This window comes from Erinaceus europaeus, chromosome 9 (assembly GCF_950295315.1).
Source record: "Erinaceus europaeus chromosome 9, mEriEur2.1, whole genome shotgun sequence".
Classification (NCBI taxonomy): Eukaryota; Metazoa; Chordata; class Mammalia; order Eulipotyphla; family Erinaceidae; genus Erinaceus; species Erinaceus europaeus.
Genome location: NC_080170.1, coordinates 10,666,450 through 10,684,991, shown reverse-complemented (window position 1 = coordinate 10,684,991; position 18,542 = coordinate 10,666,450). Strand labels below are relative to the sequence as shown.

Genomic DNA, 18,542 nt, shown 5'->3' with positions numbered 1-18,542 from the left:
CAATCCCTGGCAGCACAAATACCAAAGTGATGTCTGTTTCTTTCTCTCTCTCCTATCATTGCTCATGATTAAATAAATAATCTTTAAAAAAGGGGGGGGCGCCAGGCGATGGTGCACCTGATTAAGCACTCGCATTACAGTGCCCAAAGACCTGGGTTCAAGCCCTTGGTCCCCACTTGCAGGAGGAAATTGTAATGAGAGGTGAAATAGTGCTGCAGGTGTCTCCTCCTCTTTCAGTTACTGTATTTATCCAATAATAAATAAGTAAAAATATTTTTTTTTAATTACAAAAAGATAAATTAGTCCTATACCTGCAAAAACACAAAACTAAACAAAAACAGGACCCCCCCCCCTCAAAAACAGGTACAATTTTCATTTAAAACAATACATTAATTCCTGGCCAAAAAAACAGCAGGTGTTTATACTTTTGTTTTTTTTGTAAGACACCACATCACCAAAGGCTGACTTTCAAATATATCGAAAGACACCACAGGTCTGGGAGGTGGCGCATTGGACTCTCAACCATGAGGTCCCGAGTTCAATCCCTGGCACCATATATACACCAGAGTGATGTCTGGTTCTTTCCCTCTCTCCTATCTTTCTCATAAATTAAGAAAGAAAGAGAGAGAGAGAAGAAAGAGAGAGAGAAAGAAAGAAAGAAAGGAAGAAAGAGAGAAAGAAAGAAAGAAAGAAAGAAAGAAAGAAAGAAAGAAAGAAAGAAAGAAAGAAAGGGAAACCGAAGCACCAAAGTTTCTGTCAAGTGCAGCGGGAGCTGGGCTTGGACCTGGAACATTCCCATGACATAGCAAATGCACCACTGCAGTGAGTTATTGTGCCAGCCCTATTTTGTCCAAAGTTAAGGGCTGGTAGGAGATGATCTGGAAAGAGACAAGAGTGTCTTGCAATACTGCTTCACCACTTGTAAGGCTTTCTCCCCACAGATGGAAGCCAGGAGTTTGAACCCAGGTCCTTGTGCATGGTAATATATGTACTTAGCCAGGTGTGATAGTGCATGGCTTGCATAAATAAATATTTAAATAACAACAAAGGTAAGGTTGGGGGAATGAGTGCACTGATAACACACAGGACGTGTAGAAGAAAGGAACATGATTTTAAAAAAAAGTCACAGGCTCTCATGCCTGAGGCTTCAAAGTCCAAGGTCCTATGCCCTGCACAACCATGAGGCAATCCCCCAGCACCAGCATATACCAAATTTGAGGAGGGAGCCCTGGAAAAAACAAACATTGATAAAACAAAAATTTATTAATTTATTATTATTATTATTATTATTCTGCAGCTTAGAGCCTAAGAAACAGGTGGTGAATGAGCCAATCCCTTCCATGCTCACTCACCTGTATCGTCCAACTTTTACCCAGACAATTTCCCTGTAATGTGGCTTTTTGCCTGCCTTACAGTCGTTGCAATACCAATTTCCTTCAGGGATATCAATGTTGAGGCATTCACGATGAAAAGCAGCAGGGCAAGAATCACAGCACAGGAGGCTGCCTCCTATTATGGGAATCAAAAATCAAAAATCTGGCACTCAGAATCACAAAGCTACACAAAACCCAGTTAGAACAGCGTTTATTCAGCTCCTAACCAATTATTTATTTCCCAGTTAAAGGCTTCACCATCGATTCCCTCTGGAATGCTCGCGATCCATAGCTGTGGGGAGCTGTTTGCAAATCAACAGATTTTATTGGTAAAAAGGAAGTTTGTGCAATGAGGTCATCAGCAACGTATGTGTACATAGAGACAGACAGTCTGTCCTCTTGACAAAAACCACACACTACAAAAACGAGTATCGATGAAACACAGTGGTTAGAGTTTAAAGACTACAGCTTCAACTGATATCAGAATGAACTGGAATGTGAGCTCCAAAATCCCCATCACCTTGGGAATTGCACTTCTCTTGATGAACTGTTGTTCTTTTATACGAAGGTGATTTCCCCCACAATGAAGAATAACTTTATCTATGAAGACTAAACAAGTAAATAAAGCACCTAGTAACGTTTGCCTTCAAAAAGTTAGTTTCTTTGTGAAAATTCTCATCTTTTCCACTCATTTAAGTCTTAACCCTTTTCATAGTAACATTTATAAGTGTGTAAGTTAAAACAATACTAATTATACCAAAACATAAGAAAAAAGAGATTGGAATCTCACTCCTTCCTAGAGCACTGTTCAGCTGTGGTTTATGGTGGTGTGGGGGATTGAACCTGGGGCCTCAGATATAACAATCTGTTTGCGTAGCCATTGTGGTACCTACCTTTCCCTGCACTGTAATGTTTCTCTGAAATACAATCCAGCAGTAGTAATAACTGAAAACAGCATTTCAAGCTATAAGACCTACACTATTTGGGATTTTCATGGTCAACAGAAATAAACGCCTAAGCTTCAGAGAGATATTAAGTGCATAACCTAATAATGAATATTGTAATTGCAGTGAATTGTTGATCAAAGCAATGTTTATACATTTGAATTTGAAATTCTCATGAAGGAAAGAGAGGATTCATATTTAGGAAATAGATGCTTGGTTTAAACATGAAACTTCCAAGTTTCACTCTGAAGAATTAGGGATAAAATTGTCACAAGCAGAGGTCAGGCGGTAGGCGGGTTAAGCGAACATAGCGTGAAGTGCAAGGACCCGCCAGAGGATCCCAGTTGGAGCCCCCAGCTCCCCACCTGCAAGGAGTCCATTCACAGGCGGAGAAGTAGGTCTGCGGGTGTCTTTCTCTCCCCCTCTCTGTCTTCCCCGTCTCGCTCCATTTCTCTCTGTCCTATCCAACAACAACAACATCAATAACAACAATAAAAAACAAGAGCAACAATAAGGGAAAATAATACATAAATATTAAAAAAAAAAAAAAGAAAAACCTCTCAAGTCACTTGATAATTTCCATCTTGATTTGAAGATGCCTCTACTATCTAGTAAAATGACAAGAGAAACTTATTACTGTAGTATTATTCATATAAATGGAGTAGGGCACCAAAGTAAAAACCCTGGGTTGACGGTGGATGGGGATGGGTGGAGGGGAGGATGAGACACAGTCTTTTGGTGGTGGGAATGGTGTTTATGTATACTCCTTTCAATTTGTAGTCATATAAATCACTATTTAATTAATATGAGTGGAAAAATTCATTGAATGTCTCAAACTTTTAAAGTCACAGACTGAGTCTTTTTAATACAGAGGCTGAATCTTTGACATGTTGACTCTCTTAAAAGCTTAGACTAAGGAGAACAGAAGCAACCGGTGGCACAGCTATATGCAAATAATGTCAAAGGACATAAAGTATGGTGATGTTGTGTATGATACAGCAAATCCTAACAAAAGGATTATTTCAAAGTTAACCCAATTGCCAAATAATGTGATTATAGTAATAACTATCTATTATCTTCTTAAACCCTAAGACAGCAGGAGACTTCTGCTTCCTCTTTAGAGCTTCTATTTCCCCCAGTCCTAGAACCTCTAGGGTGGGGCTCACATTCCTGCATGCTTCTATCAATTCATACCAAATGATATTGCATCCACCGATCCCAACCTAATCAATGCAACGAGATCCACCTCAGCATGCTTCACTTCAGACTGTGTCCAGAGATGGCAGACATGGAACCCTTCACCCTCATTACTCGGGTGAGACCTTTCCATTCATAGCATTCTTAAATTCCATTCCAGGAGGTTCACTTTCTAATAAAATCTCAAAACCTAGATATAGACCAGGTCCCGTAAGATAGAGCATATGTTCACATGTATCCATAAATTAGGGCAAAATATATACCTGAACGCAAAAATACACAATAGTCTGTAGTGAGTCAGTATAAAGTTCAAAATGAAGTAGTGTCTACTTAGATACCCTCTTCACCTACTTCCTATTACAGTTCTCTCACTCACTCCAAAGCTAACCTAGTCAAAGCAAGGACTGCAAAACCTGAATATGGGCAAGAGACTGGCAAACATTAACAATGACTCTTTCTTTAGTCACTATCAGGCCACCCCATCAACTGGAGCCCTATTCGGGGAGTCTTGAGATTCCCAAACAGACATGATGGGCCTAGACCTCAAATCCCTCTCTCCATTGTGACCTGTCAATCCTATCAGGACCAACACAATAGATACCTTTGTGGGCCCCCATAGGACCTTGCCCTCAACTTAGATCAACAATGGTAGAGAATGTTCCATCCTCCAAAGGGAAGCTGGACAACATACTCTATGCTACACCTGAGGAAGATGGGTCCTGATATTGGGACAGCTTGGAACATTCCCACTCATGACCACAGAATGTGAGCTCAGATCTACAGGGATGCAGAGGTCACATAGGCTCTTAAGCTGAATATGGGCCCCACATCACATCAAACCAATGGGGTTTACAGTCAACAATATTTATACACCTTTCCCATATTTCAGAGCTACTCTCTTCCTTGATCCAGCTTTCTGGTCCTTTTTCCAGCCATGACATCACCTCCCCAGACAATAATTAGGATTCACCTGCATATCAGATTTTAGCCTTAGGCAAAAACAAAAACAAAAACAAAAAAACACTAGTATAGTCACAGGCCCTTTGGAATATAACTAAAACATGACTACTAGCTATCTACAAAACTTCATCTGCACTTTTCCAGCCTTTAGGTCCACGACTGGTCAACAATTTGTTTGGCTCTATATGTTAACTCTATTTTCAACTACCAGGTTCCAGATGCTAGCATAATGCTGACCAGACTTCCCTTAGCAGACAACCCCACCAATGTGTCCTGGAGCTCCACTTTCCCAGAGCCCTTTCCCACTAGGGAATGAGAAAGACAGGCTGGGAGTATGGACCAACTTGTCAACGCCCATGTTCAGCAGAGGAGCAGTTACAGAAGCCAGACCTTCCACCTTCTGCATCCCACAATGACCTTGGGTCCTTACTCCCAGAGGCTTAAAGAATAGGAAAGCTATTAGGGGAGGGGAGGGGATACAGAGTTCTGGTGGTGGGGACTGTGTGAAGTTGTACCCCTCTTATCCTATGGTTTAGTCAATGTTTCCTTTTTATAACTAAAAAAATTAAAACAAGTAATTATATAAAATATGCAACCTTTTCTTTTCTGCTTATCTCAATAATCTGGAGAAGGCTCTTAAAACAAGATTTGGAATGTTTATTTTCTTTTAATTTTTGTGTATTTATTTTCCCTCTTGTTGCCCTTGTTTTTTTATTTTTGTTATACTTACTATTGCTGTTATTATTGATGTCACTGTTGTTTGACAGGATAGAGAGAAATGGAGAGAGGAGGGGAAGAGAGGGGCAGAGAAAGATAAGACACCTGCAGACCTACTTCACCACTTGTGAAGCGACTCCAACCCCCCTGCCGGTGGAGAGCCGGGGGTTCGAACTGGGATCCTTACGCTGGGCCTTACGCTTGGCACCACGTGCACTTATCCCACTGAACTACTGGCCGATCCCCTGGAATGTTTATTTTCTTAAAAGCAGGCTTGAGTGTTTTCCCATCAATATAAATTCAACAAAGTGACTGGTGGGGGAAAGAACAAGTATTATTAGCGAGAGTCAATGCCTAAGTTTGTGTTTCTGAGTATGATCCCCAGCAGTGCACAGACCAAGTGATGTAAGAAGGTTCTCTCCTCTGGCTTATGGTGGTATGGGGGATTGAACCTGAGACCTCAGACATGAGATTCTTTGTGCATAACCACTATGCTGTTTCCCCTGCCAATAAAATAATTTTTTTTAAGATTTTATTTATTTATGAGAAAGACAGGAGGAGAGAGGGAGCCAGATTATCACTCTGGCACATGTGCTGCCGGAAATCGAACTCGGGACCTCATGCTTCAGAGTCCAAAGCTTTATCACTGCGCTACCTCCCAGACCACTGCAATAAAATAATTTAAATGAACAAGCAGCTGGGAAGATGGTTCAGGTGGTAGAGCATCAACTTTTTCTTTCTAATTCACAGCACTCTCTTTTAAAAAACTGTTTATTTGTAAAATATACAGAAATATATATGGAATGGGGGAGGTGAGGGGATATTAGATAGCATAGTGGTTTTGCAAAGAGACTTTCATGCCTGAGGCTTCAAAGTCGTCAATAACAACAACAATAACTACAACAGCAACAAAAGGGGATAAATAACTTTTTTTTTTTTAAAGAATATAACTGGGAGTCGGGCGGTAGCGCAGCGGGTCAAGCGAATGTGGCGCAAAGTACAAGGACCGGCATAAGGATCCCAGTTGAGCCCCCAGCTCCCCACCTGCAGGGGAGTCGCTTCACAGGTGGTGAAGCAGGTCTGCAGGTGTCTGTCTTTCTCTCCCCCTGTCTTCCCCTCCTGTCTCCATTTCTCTCTGTCCTACCCAATGACAACAACATCAATAAGAACAACAATAACTACAACAATAAAACAAGGTCCACAAAAGGGAATAAATAACTTTAAAAAAAATATATATATATATATAATTGGGAGTCGGGCGGTACCACAGCAGGTTAAGCGAACGTGGCTCAAAGTGCAGGAACTAGCGTAAGGATCCCAGTTCGAGCCCCTAGCTCACCACCTGCAGGGAGTCACTTCTCAAGTGGTGAAGCAGGTCTGCAGGTGTCTCTCTCTCTCCCCCTCTCTGTCTTCCCCTCCTCTCTCCTCTCTCCATTTCTTTGTGTCCTATCTAACAACGACATCAACAATAGCAACAATGAAAAACAAGAGCAACAGAAAGGGGAAAAAAATAAAATATTAAAAAAAGAGAATATAATTCTATACTGCACAACCACCTAGTTATTATCTAAAACAAACCATGGCAAGCTTAAAAACTTCTGTTGTTAACACTAATTCGAGTTTGGGGAAATAGTGTAATGGCCATGCAAAAAGATACCAGTTCAGTCTCTAGCACCATCATAAGCCAGAACATCACTTTCTAATATTTCTTTCATAGCCATGGGAGAAAAACCATTTTTATTCCCGTTGTAGTAATGCATCAGCACCTTTTTGGATTACCCAATATCAAGAAGGCCCATCTTACCTTCAGAACATACAAAGCACCAGCTAACATTAACATGTTCATGGTTTCGACAGCCCCGCCTGGGGGTGAAGTGATTGGGGCAGATGATACTATTAGATGCGAGGATCTTTGAGCCAGCCGCCAGACAGAAGTCATTGGCATGATAAGCCACAGGACAGCGGACACAGCGCATCAGACGACCTAAAGACATGAGAAGCATGAACAGAAATCAAATACTTTTTTAAATGAACAACTGAAGTGTATTTGTTAGCATTAAGAAAATATCACAGAGAGGAAAAAGTAATATATTAAAGGAAAACCATCAATCTTAAATACCCAATTCGTTATGAAAGAGAAAGAGGATCCTGGAAGGCGGCACAGTGGATAAAGTATTAGACTCTCAAACATGAGGTCCAGAATTTTATCCTGGGCATTGCATAAATCAGAGTGATGCTCTGGTTCTCTCTCCAGACTTCTCTCATTAATTAATAAATTAAAAAGGGAAGACAAGCAAGTATGGATGTGAGGGACTTCATGTGTTAAGTCACTATAGACTCTAAACTTGGGTGGAGGAGATAGCATAATAGTTATGCAGACTTTCTTGCCTAAGGCATCAGGTTGAATTCCTCACCAGAACTAAGCAGTGCTCTGGTAAAATAAATAAATAAATAGAGCCTGGCAGTGGCACTCCGAGTTAAGAGCACGTAGTGCTAAGCTCAAGGAACCACAAAGGATCCCAGTGAGAACTCCTGGCTCCACATCTGCAGGGGGAAAGTGTTATGATTAGATAATCAGGTCTGCAGGTGGTACTCCCTCTAGAGCCCCCACCCCAATTTCTTTCTGTCCTACCCAACAAAAAAAGGAAGAAATGACGATGAGGTGCGGTGGATTCAGTGTAAGCACTGAGCCCCAGCAATAACCTGTGTGTATGTGGGGGGGGGGCACACTGGACGGATTCCACAACACAACAGTCTATCTAAGGACTTACTTGGGGGCCAGATGGTAGTACAACTGACTATGTGCACAGAATACAGTGTGCAAGGACCCAGGTTCAAATCCACAGTCCCCACCTTCAGGGGAGATGCTTCACAAATGGTGAAGTATGGATGCAGGTGTTTCTCTGTCACTCTATCTCCTCCTCCCTTTTCAATTTATGTCTCTGTCCAATAATAAATTAAATAAAAAAATAAAGATTTGTATCTGGCTAATGAGTAAGGAGATATGGGGGCTGGGGCGGTAGCTCAGCAGCAGAGAGCATGGCTTTCATGCCTAAGGCCCTGGGTCAAATCCGAAACACTAATAAATAATAATTGTATGGGGGAGTTAGCTGATAGTTAAACTGCAATTTTGAATATGCGTATATTACTTAGGACTGCCCCCACACCTATGGACATCTACTATTTGACAAGAAGACCCAAACTATTAAAGACAAAGCAAAGTCTCTTCAACAAATGGTGTTGAGAAAATTACATTGAAATGTGCAGAAGAAAGACTGGGGGAGACAGCATAATGGTTTTACAGAGAGACTCATGATAGTCCCAAATTCAATCCCCTGCACCACCATAAACCAGAGCTGAGCAGTGCTCTGGTGAAAGCAAGAAAGAAGGGGGGGAGGAAGGAAGGAAGGAAGGAAGGAAGGAAGGAAGGAAGGAAGGAAGGAAGGAAGGAAGGAAGGGGTCAAGTGGTAGTGCAGTAGGTTAAACGCAGGTGGTGCAAAGCGCAGGAACCCACAGAAGGATCCCAGTTCAAGACCCCGGCTGGCCACCTGCAGGGGAGTCACTTCACAAGCGGTAAAGCAGGTCTGCAGGTGTCTGTCTTTCTCTCCAACAAATAAACCAATGGGACTACAAATTGAAGTGCTTCTGAACAGCAGAAGGAACGACCTACTGGCCCAGTGATGGTGCACCAGGTTAAGGGCACATGTTACAATCTGCAAGGTCCCATGGCAGGGGTAGATAGCATAATGGTTATGCAAACATCTCATGCCTGAGGCTCAAAAGTCCCAGGTTCAATCCCTTGCAACAGCATAAACCAGAGCTGAGCAGTGCTCTGGTAAACAAAACAAAAACAAAAACAATGTGCAAGGTCCCAAGTTTGAGCCCCCAATCCCCAGAGTCCCTGCAGAGGGAAAATTTTGCTAGTGGTGAAGCAGTGTTGTAGGTGTCTCTCTCCTCCTGATTTCTGGCTGTCTCTACCCAACAAATAAAGATTTATGGGGGGTGGGGGGGTGTCGCTGGGAGGTGGTGCACTGGTTGAAGCATCACATTCTCAAGCATGAGGTCCCGAGTTCATTCCTGGCAGCACATGTACCAGTGATGTCTAGTTCTTTCTCTCCTATCTTTCTCATTAATAGATAAAATCTTTAAAAAAGGGGGGGGAGAAATAATTTTTTTAAGTTTTCTTAAAAATATTTATTTATTTATTCCCTTTCGTTGCCCTTGTTGTTTTATTGTTGTTGTTACTGATGTCATTGTTGTTGGATAGGACAGAGAGAAATGGAGCGAGATGGGGAAGACAGAGTAGGGGAGAGAAAGACAGACACCTGCAGACCTGCTTCACAAACCCTGAAGCGACTCCCCTGGAGGTGGGGAGCCTGGGGCTCGAACAGGGATCCTTCCGACAGTCCTTGTGCTTTGTGCCACATGCGCTTAACCCGCGGTGCTACCCTACCGCCTGACTCCCTGGAAGAAATCTCTTTGAAAGAGAGAGTGTGTGCTGGAGAAACAACATAATGATTCTGCAAAAAGACTTTCATGCCTAAGGCTCCAAGTTCCCAGGTTCAATCCCCAGCAGCACCATAAGCCAGAGGGCAGAGGGGAGTAGTGTTCTGTTCTGTCTCTATTTCTCTCTGTTCTGTCTCTATGTCCTCTATCTCTCCCTCTCATTGAAATGCAATATTTTTTTAAAAAAGAAAGAAAACGTGAGTCCAGCTGTAGCGCAGCAGGTTAAGCACAGGTGGCGCAAAGCATAAGGACCGGTGTAAGAATCCCGGACAGAGAAAGGGAGAGAAAGAAAGATAGATGCTTGTGAAGCGACTCCCCTGCAGGCGGGGAGCCGGGGGCTTGAACCAGGATCCTTACACAGGTCCTTTCTGACTATCTCTATCCAATAAATAAATAAAGATAAATTTTTAAAATAAGGATAAATACTAACACAAAACAAAAATCTCAAATTTGTACTCCATGTAGGTCAGGATAGTATCCCACCTGACAACCATAGATTCAGGGCTCACAGGACAACACATTTGACAGGGAAGGTAGACAGGGAGCAAAACACTCTCAATACAAGTATGTGAAGCTACCATGGCACACAACGAGCGATGCTACTAAAGTAGCCCACTACTCTCCGCTCTCACATACTAACTGCTGTGCTGATGGCAGCCAAAAGGCATTAGGGACTGCTTTGGGGAACAGCCACTGCCAGTGACACCAAGGAGCCCATTAGGAGCCCTCACCTTTAGATGCAGAGACACTGGCTGGGTTAGCAGCATGACAAGTGATACAGATGTGCAGGGAGCACCGGAAACCCTTGTTCTGCACGACGGTGGGCGGGTACTTCTGGATACACTCTTCATGGTAAAACTTTCCACACAAGGGCAAAAGGCACCTTTTAACATCTTCGCCACTCTGCTTGCATACAAAACAGGTGTGTATTCCTGAGAAACAGAGAGAGGGCAACAAATGAGTACAAAGTCACATGGTGGTCACGCAGAAAGCTCTCATACTTTAAGGACTGAGATTCCAGGTTTCATCCCCAGCACTATAAGCATACGTCAGAGATGAGCGTTGTTCTTCTCTTTCTTTTTAATTATCTTTATTTATTTATTGGATAGAAACAGCCAGAAATTGAGGGGCAGGGAAGACAGAGAGGGAGAGAGCCAGAGATACACATGCAGCCCTGCTTCACCACTTGCAAAGCTTTCCCCCTGCAGGTGGGGAGCAGGAGCTTGTATCTGGGTCTTTGCACACTGTGATGTGTGTGCTCAACCAGGTCTGCCCCTGCCTGGCCCTTCTCTTCTTTTTTGTCTCATTAAAAATAATAATAATAATAACAAATATACTTTAAAAGTTAATTTTGGTGGTCTGGGAGTTGGCGCAGTGGTAAAGCTTTGGATTCTCAAGCATGAGGTCACAAGTTCAATCCCCAGCAGCACATGTGCCAGAGTGATGTCTGGTTTTTCTTTCTCTTCCTGTCTCATAAATAAATACTTTTTTTTAAAAAAGTTATTTTGAGTACACAATTGGACATCGGGGGTACTATTTTTCCAGTACTTTGATCAACACCCAAATAAGGTGGGTATTCTAAACTCTGAACTCCACAAATAAGGACTCGGTCTTATATATCTTCTGAAAAGGACAGGGTTCGTTCAATTTCCAGGTTGTCGAAAAAATTAATTTATTCAGATAATAGCCTAACCAGTTAATTAACAAATTAAGGACTAGCAAGATGAGGAAGTATACACAACAAGGCTATGAGGAAAAGGTACCAGGTCCATGTGCAAGTGCTGTCATCCTCTTTTGTTAGACATTAGGGGTGGAGGGGAGGGAAACGACAGAGCACAGCGCCAAAGCTTGAAGCTTCCTTCAAAATGGTAGGGGCTGCGCTCAAGCCTGGGTCTCATACACAGCCAAGAAGCACAATACTTAAGTGAGTTATTTCACCAGATCTCTCTCTCTCTCTCCCACGGTTATTGTTGTAGCTTGGTATCTACATGATGAACATGCCATTCCTAGCAGCCATCTTTCTTTCTTTCTTTCTTTCTTTCTTTCTTTCTTTCTTTCTTTCTTTCTTTCTTTCATTCTTCCTCCCTCCCTCCCTCCCTTCCTTCCTTCCTTTCTTGGACAAGTGTTGGTATGCTTCTAATTCTGCATCTAAGACCCCTTCTGCTTCATTGGTTTAATCCCCCCTGCTTAACACTGTTATTTTATTTACATAACCGCTGTTAACTAAGCACCTCCCTGCCTGCAGGGCATTGGTTTAATCCCCACTGGTTCATGATGTCTTTTTGCTCTGCCCCCTCTCCTAGTACACCCTGATTTCCACCAATTTCTTTTCGCTCCACCCTCTCTACGTCACATCCTGTTTCCACCCTACTTGGCAAGTGTATATATAAGGACAGGATTGTGATTATAGATAGTTTAGATGGCTTAGACTGCGCTGTGTTCCACATGAATAAAGAGATACTGCTGCCCAGCTCAGCCATGAGTCCCTGGTCGTCTGTCTCCCGCCAGCGAAGCCAGTCCTGCATAACGGCGCCTGAACAGGGACATGAACTGCGGACTTTATGCCAGGCTAGCTTCGTGGGCGGGAGACAGACGACCAGAGACTCATGGCTGAGTGGTACGCAGTTCAGTCTTTATTCATGTGGAACGCAGCGCAATCTAAGCTAAACTATCCCTAATCACAATCCTATCCATATATATATATATATATATATATATACTCACCAAGTAGGGTGGAAACAGGATGTGACGTAGAGAGGGTGGAGCGAAAAGAAATTGGTGGAAAGAAGGGTGTGACAAGGAGAGGGGACGGATCAAAAAGAGAGTATGAACCAGCGGGATTAAACTAATGCCCTAGAGGCAGGGCGGTGCTTCGTTAACAGTGGCTTATGTAAATAGAATACAGTGTTAAGGGGGGGGGATGGGGATGGGATATTAAACCAATGAAACAGAAGGAGTTTTAGAAGCATACCAACAGACAAGGACAGAAAGAAATTGAGAGAGAATGGGAGGGGAAGATATGGAGAAAGAGACACCTCCATTACTGCTTCAGCACCTGTGCAGCTTCCCCATGCAACTGGAGAGCAGGGGTGTGGAGCTGAGTTCTGAGCACTTACCCTGGGGTGACAGAGCCAGGTCCCTCATGCCCTTTCAATAAGTGAACAAATCCATGTGTTCAATAATCTGGAAACTCAGCTCAGTGCTTCTGAGTTCGAATGGAGGCTTCATATCATAGGCAAGATTCTGCCCTCTGACAGCTAAGGATTCAATCATCTTCAAACTCCTCTCCCAACCTGGGAGGTGGAGGGACAGACCCCAAGGGTTATTTGCCCCATCTACTGAAAGGGACTGAGTCACCTGACTAGCTTAATAAAAGAGAAAGAAAGGGCCGGAACTTCTATCAACCCCCCTTGTATAACTTTAAGGTTTTAGGAGTTCTGTGCCAAAGAAAGAAAGATATTTAGTATTTATTTATGAGAGAGAAGAGGAGGAGGAGAGAGAGAGAGAGAAGTGGATTATCACTCTAGCACATGTGATGCCATAGATCAAACTCAGGACTTCCAAGTTTCCTCGTTGCAGAAGAGTCCAGGATTAAACCAGCCCCATGCACATGACAAAGCAGTACACTATTCAAGTGACCTATCTTGCTGACCCTACACACACCTGAATGTTGACAACAAGCATATGAACAGATGTTCTGCACTTCTGTGGCTTCACATTCTCTAACGCTCCTCTCTCCAGTAGCCCTTTAAGTGGGTGTTCCCAGTCACTGTCACAGATATTCTCATTGTGCATACACTCCCTGTTTGCTTAGCATCATCCAAACAAATAATTTTAATTACTCTATCCTTTAAGTGGTTTTTTAAAATTTTTTTATATTTACTTATTTATTTTCCCTTTTGTTGCCCTTGTTTTTTATTGTTGTTGTAGTTATTGTTGTTTTTGTTGTTGATGTCGTCGTTGTTAGATAAGACAGAGAGAAATGGAGAGAGGAAGGGAAGACTACATACAAAATACTGGGTACTATACATAAAACTCTAACACAAGGACTTTTCAAAGTTAACCCAATTACCAAGTAATGTTATGATAACATTAACTATCCATTGTCTTTTTGAACCCTAAGACAGCAAGAACCTCACATCTCCACTAGAGAGCCTATATTTCCCCCAGTCCTGGAACCTTAGGATAGGGCCCTCTTTCCCGCATGCCTCTCCCAATCCATATCAAATAATATCGCATCTGCCGATCGCAACCTCATCAACGCAACGATTGCCACCTCAACATGCTTCAGCTCAGACTGTGTCCAGAGACTTCAGGTGTGGAATGACAATCCTTCAGCTTCATTACTCGGGTGAGACCTTTCCTTTCATAGTATTCTTTAATTCCATCCCAGGTGGTTCACTTTCTAACAAAGTCCCAAAACCTAGATATACACCAGGTTCTGTGAGAGAGAGCATATGTTCACACTTATCCATAAACTAGTGCAAAATATATACCTGAAAGCAGAAGTACACTAGAGTTTGCAGTGAGTACCCCCCTAACACTTCCTCTCCACTACTCCAACCTTTGGGTCCATGATTGCTCAACAATTTGTTTGGCTTTGTATGTTAACTCTCTTTTCAGCCACCAGGTTCCAGATGCCATCAGGATGCCGGCCAGGCTTCCCTGGACTGAAGACCCCATCAATGTGCCCTGGAGCTCCGCTTCCCCAGAGACCCACCCTACTAGGGAAAGAGAAAGGAAGACTGGGAGTATGGACCGACCAGTCAACATCCATGTTCAGCAGGGAAGCAATTACAGTAGCCAGATAGACACCTGCAGACCTGCTTCACCACCTGTGCAGCGACACCCCTGCAGATGGGGAACCAGGGTCTCAAACGGGGATCCTTATGCTGGTCCTTGTGCTTCGGGCCACGTGCGCTTAATCTGCTGCGCTACCATCCGACTCCCTAAACAGGTTTTATGTACTATTTGAAGGCTACAGGAGACACACACACACACACACACACACACAAAAAAAAAAAAAAAAAAAAAGAACAATCTCCTTAACATGTTTGTGAGGTGCTTTATAAACGAGGCTCACCAGGCCATTCCTAGTTTCTAACTCAATCCACGTTTTCAAAAATATTTTACCTTTTTTTATGTAAATAGTATCGGCATAAGGAAAATGTGAAGCAAAGTACTCATGTCCCAGTGTGTAGTATACTACACAACCACTACTGCAAACAAGAAAACATCCTCATCACTTCATTACTAATGCTTCTTCCCTAAATCATCTTTAGACATACTGACCTAGTCTGCTTATTTCCCAGATATCTCGTACTCACGTGTCATTTCCCTCCTCCAAAACAATTTCTATTTCACTCTTAAAACCCCTGTGTCTGAGTCGGGCGGTAGCGCAGAGGGTTAAGTACACGTGGCGCAAAGCACAAAGACCAGAGTAAGGATCCTGGTTGGAGCCCCCGGCTCCCCACCTGCAGGGGAGTCACTTCACAGGTGGTGAAGCAGGTCTGCAGGCGTCTCTCTTTCTCTCCCCCTCTCTGTCTTCCCCTCCTCTCTCCATTTCTCTCTGTCCAATCCAACGATGATGACATCAACAACAACAACAATAAAAAACAAGGGCAACAAAAGGGAATATTTTTTAAAATCTTTAAAAAAAAAAAAAAAGAGTTAAAACCAACAACAGCCCGTGTCTCTGGCTCATCGTTACTCATACAACACTTGGGCCACAGCGCATCTCTTGGATTGCCGAAATAGCTCTCTTGCACAGTGCACTGCTTTGCTTTGTACGTGGCCGATCTGAGCCCCAATCCCACTGCTCTGTAGAACGCTTCAGCGGGCGCCTCGTTCTCTGTTTTGAAGGGACAGAAAGAAAGAGGGGGGGGAAGTGGACCCTATTGCCACTCCAACACTTTTAGCAATGTAAAGTCGTTATACATTCATCTCTTTTTCATCAGGCATAGTCTGGGTAGAGAAAACAGAGTATCTATCCCTATGTATACAACATTACACAGAACAGGGTCTCCAAGAAATACTTTTCTTAACCAATTTATGACTCAAATATTTAGAAGAGTCTTAAAGAAACTGTACCTGTGCGACATTCATTGCAGATAAATTTCCCTCTGGGCATCTCAGTTAATCCAAGGCACTCCAGGTGGAAGGCCCCGCAGCACTGAGCCTCACATAACAACAGCTCACCCAGCTTCTCACAATTCTGTAAGAAAAAGAAAAGAAGCATGTCTACAGAATTTTTTTAAATTTATTTCTTTATTGGGGAATTAATGTTTTACATTCAACAGTAAATACAATAGTTTGTACATGCATAACACTCCCCAGTTTCCCATTTAACAATACAACCCCCGATTTTTTTTTTTTTAATTTTTGATAGGACAGAGAGAAGTTAAGAGGGGAAGGAACGATAGGAAGAGACACCTGCAAACCTGTTCCACCACTTGTGAAACATTCCCCTTCCTGGTGCTGCAGGTGCGGAGCAGGGAGGGGCTCAACCCAGTCACACATAATAAGGCATGCTCTCAACCAGGTGCACTACGGCCTGCCTGCAGACAACCTTTTTTTTTTTTTGGCTTCCAGGGTTATTGCTGGGGCGTGCGCACTACAAATCCACTGCTCCTCGAGGCCATTTTTTCCCTTGTGGTCGTTGTTGTTGTTGTTGATGCTATTGATAATGTTGGATAGGACAGAGAGGAGGGGACACAGAGAGGGGAAGAGCCAGAGGCTCAAACCAGGATCCTTATGCCAGTCCCACTTAACCCACTGTGCTACTGGCCAGACCCCACAGAATTTTTTTTTTTTTTAATTTTGTTACCAGAGCACTGTTCAGCTCTGGTTTATGGTTGTGTGGGGGATTGAATTTGGGACTTTGGAGCCTCAGGCATGAGAGGTCATTTACATAACTATTATGCTATCTACCCTCCGCCCTAGAAAATATTTTTAAAAGTCTGAAGCAAAGGCCCTCAGGAACACAAAGATGAAAACCCAAGTTTGTACTCAGAAGAAGGTTGTGCAGTGGATATAGCAGAGGACTCTCAAGCATGAGGTCTAAGTTCAGTTCTTTGAATCAAAATATGTGCCAGAGAGATGCCCTGGTTCTCCTCCACTGTCTTATTAATATGTGGGTTCAGGGAAGTAGCACTTATGTGGTTATGCAAAAGACTTTTATGTTTGATGCTCTCAGATCCCAGGTTCAACCACTGACACCACCTTACCTGAGCTGAACAGTACTCTTAATGGGGGTAGAAGGAACTTATAAGAAACAAGAAAATCTACCATCACCCATGCAGTGCATATAACTACAGTGGCCTCGGAGGTGACACCATGGATAAGGCAATGCAGAGGGAAAACTTCACAAGTGGTGAAGCCGTACTGCAGATGTCTCTCTTGTCTCCTGCCTCGCCCCCCCATCATCTCCTTCCCTCTCGATTTCTGGCTGTCTTGATTTAAGAAATAGAGGTAATTAAAAAATAAAATCTGGGAGTCGGGTGGTAGCACAGCAGGTTAAGCGCAGGTGGTGAAAAGCGCAAGGACCAGCGTAAGGATCCCGGTTTGAGCCCCCGGCTCCCCACCTGCAGGGGAATTGCTTCACAGGCGGGGAAGCAGGTCTGCAGGTGTGTCTTTCTCTCCCCTTGTATTCCCCATCTCTCTCCATTTCTCTATGTCCTATCCAAGAACAATGAAATCAATAACAACAACAATAATAACTACAACAATAAAACAACAAGGACAACAAAAGGGAATAAATATTTTAAATAAAAAAATAAAACCTGCATGGCAAGAAAAAAATTTTATCCTACCGCATTTTTTTTTTTGCCTCTAGGGCTATCACTAGACAGCGCCTGCACTGAGCACAAATTCACTGCTCCTAGTGGCCTTTTTTCTTTCTTTCTTTTTCTTTTTTTAAAATTCTTACTAGATAAGACAGAGAGAAATTGAGAGGGGAGGGGAACATAAAGAGGGAGAGAAGGGAGTCGGGCGGAAGCACAGTGGGTTAAGCACCCGTGGCACGAAGCTCAAGGACCCACATAAGGATCCCGGGTTCGAGCCCCTGGCTCCCCACCTGCAGGGTGTCTCTTCACAGGCGGTGAAGCAGGTGTGCAGGTGTCTATCTTTCTCTCCCCCTCTCTGTCTTCCCCTCCTCTCTCCATTTTTCTCTTTCTTATGCAATAACAATGACATCAATATCAACAACTAAAACAATAGCAACAAAAGGGGAAATAAATTAATTAATTCATTAATTTAAAAAAAAAAAGAGGGAGAGAGACACTTGCAGATCAGCTTCACCACTTGTGAAGAGAACCCCCTGCAGGTAGGGAGCCGTGGGCTCGAACCAGGGATCCTTGCACTTAGAACTACGTGTGCTTAACCCGTACACCACTGATCAGTGGCCAAAAAAAAATCTTTGAATGAAAAAAAAAAATCTCTAAAAGGGAGCAGGGCTGTGGTGCAAGGCCTTATTCCAACCTGAAAGAGGAAAGTTTGACCAGTGGAGTAGCCAGGTGTCTAGCTTTTCCCCACCCCAAGACTTTGTCTCTATCTTGGGAAGCGGGGGTGGGGGGTGGGGGGGGTGGGGGTGGTGGTGGTGTACTAGCAATGTTGACATTCTTGGACAAGCACAGGACACAAAGATAACCCTGGTGGCAAAAATACATTCAATAAATATAAATATAGCACACAGAGAAGGCACAAAGGCTACAGCCTTGGAACTAAAAGTGTGAGGTCCTGAATAGATTCCTGACGTCACAGCTGATGGATGCGGTGGTTCTCTTTCATGTTAATAAAGCAAGTTTTCTTCCTTTTCTTTTAGTGATTCAATATCAATTACAAAAAT

General features: G+C 43.1%; 1 protein-coding gene across 11 annotated transcripts in view; it reads right to left on the bottom strand.

Annotated features, from left to right (window-relative positions):
• Positions 1-18,542, bottom strand: part of NSD1 (nuclear receptor binding SET domain protein 1) — a 129,947-nt gene that overhangs the window by 21,749 nt on the left and 89,656 nt on the right. For all 11 annotated transcript variants that reach the window (XM_060197221.1, XM_060197228.1, XM_060197223.1 and 8 more), the window contains 4 exons: positions 15,788-15,911; positions 10,429-10,629; positions 6,996-7,175; positions 1,353-1,509 (listed from right to left, as the gene is read on the bottom strand). In XM_060197221.1, coding sequence (XP_060053204.1) covers positions 1,353-1,509; positions 6,996-7,175; positions 10,429-10,629; positions 15,788-15,911 — 662 coding nt within the window. The remainder of the gene's footprint in view (positions 1-1,352; positions 1,510-6,995; positions 7,176-10,428; positions 10,630-15,787; positions 15,912-18,542) is intronic.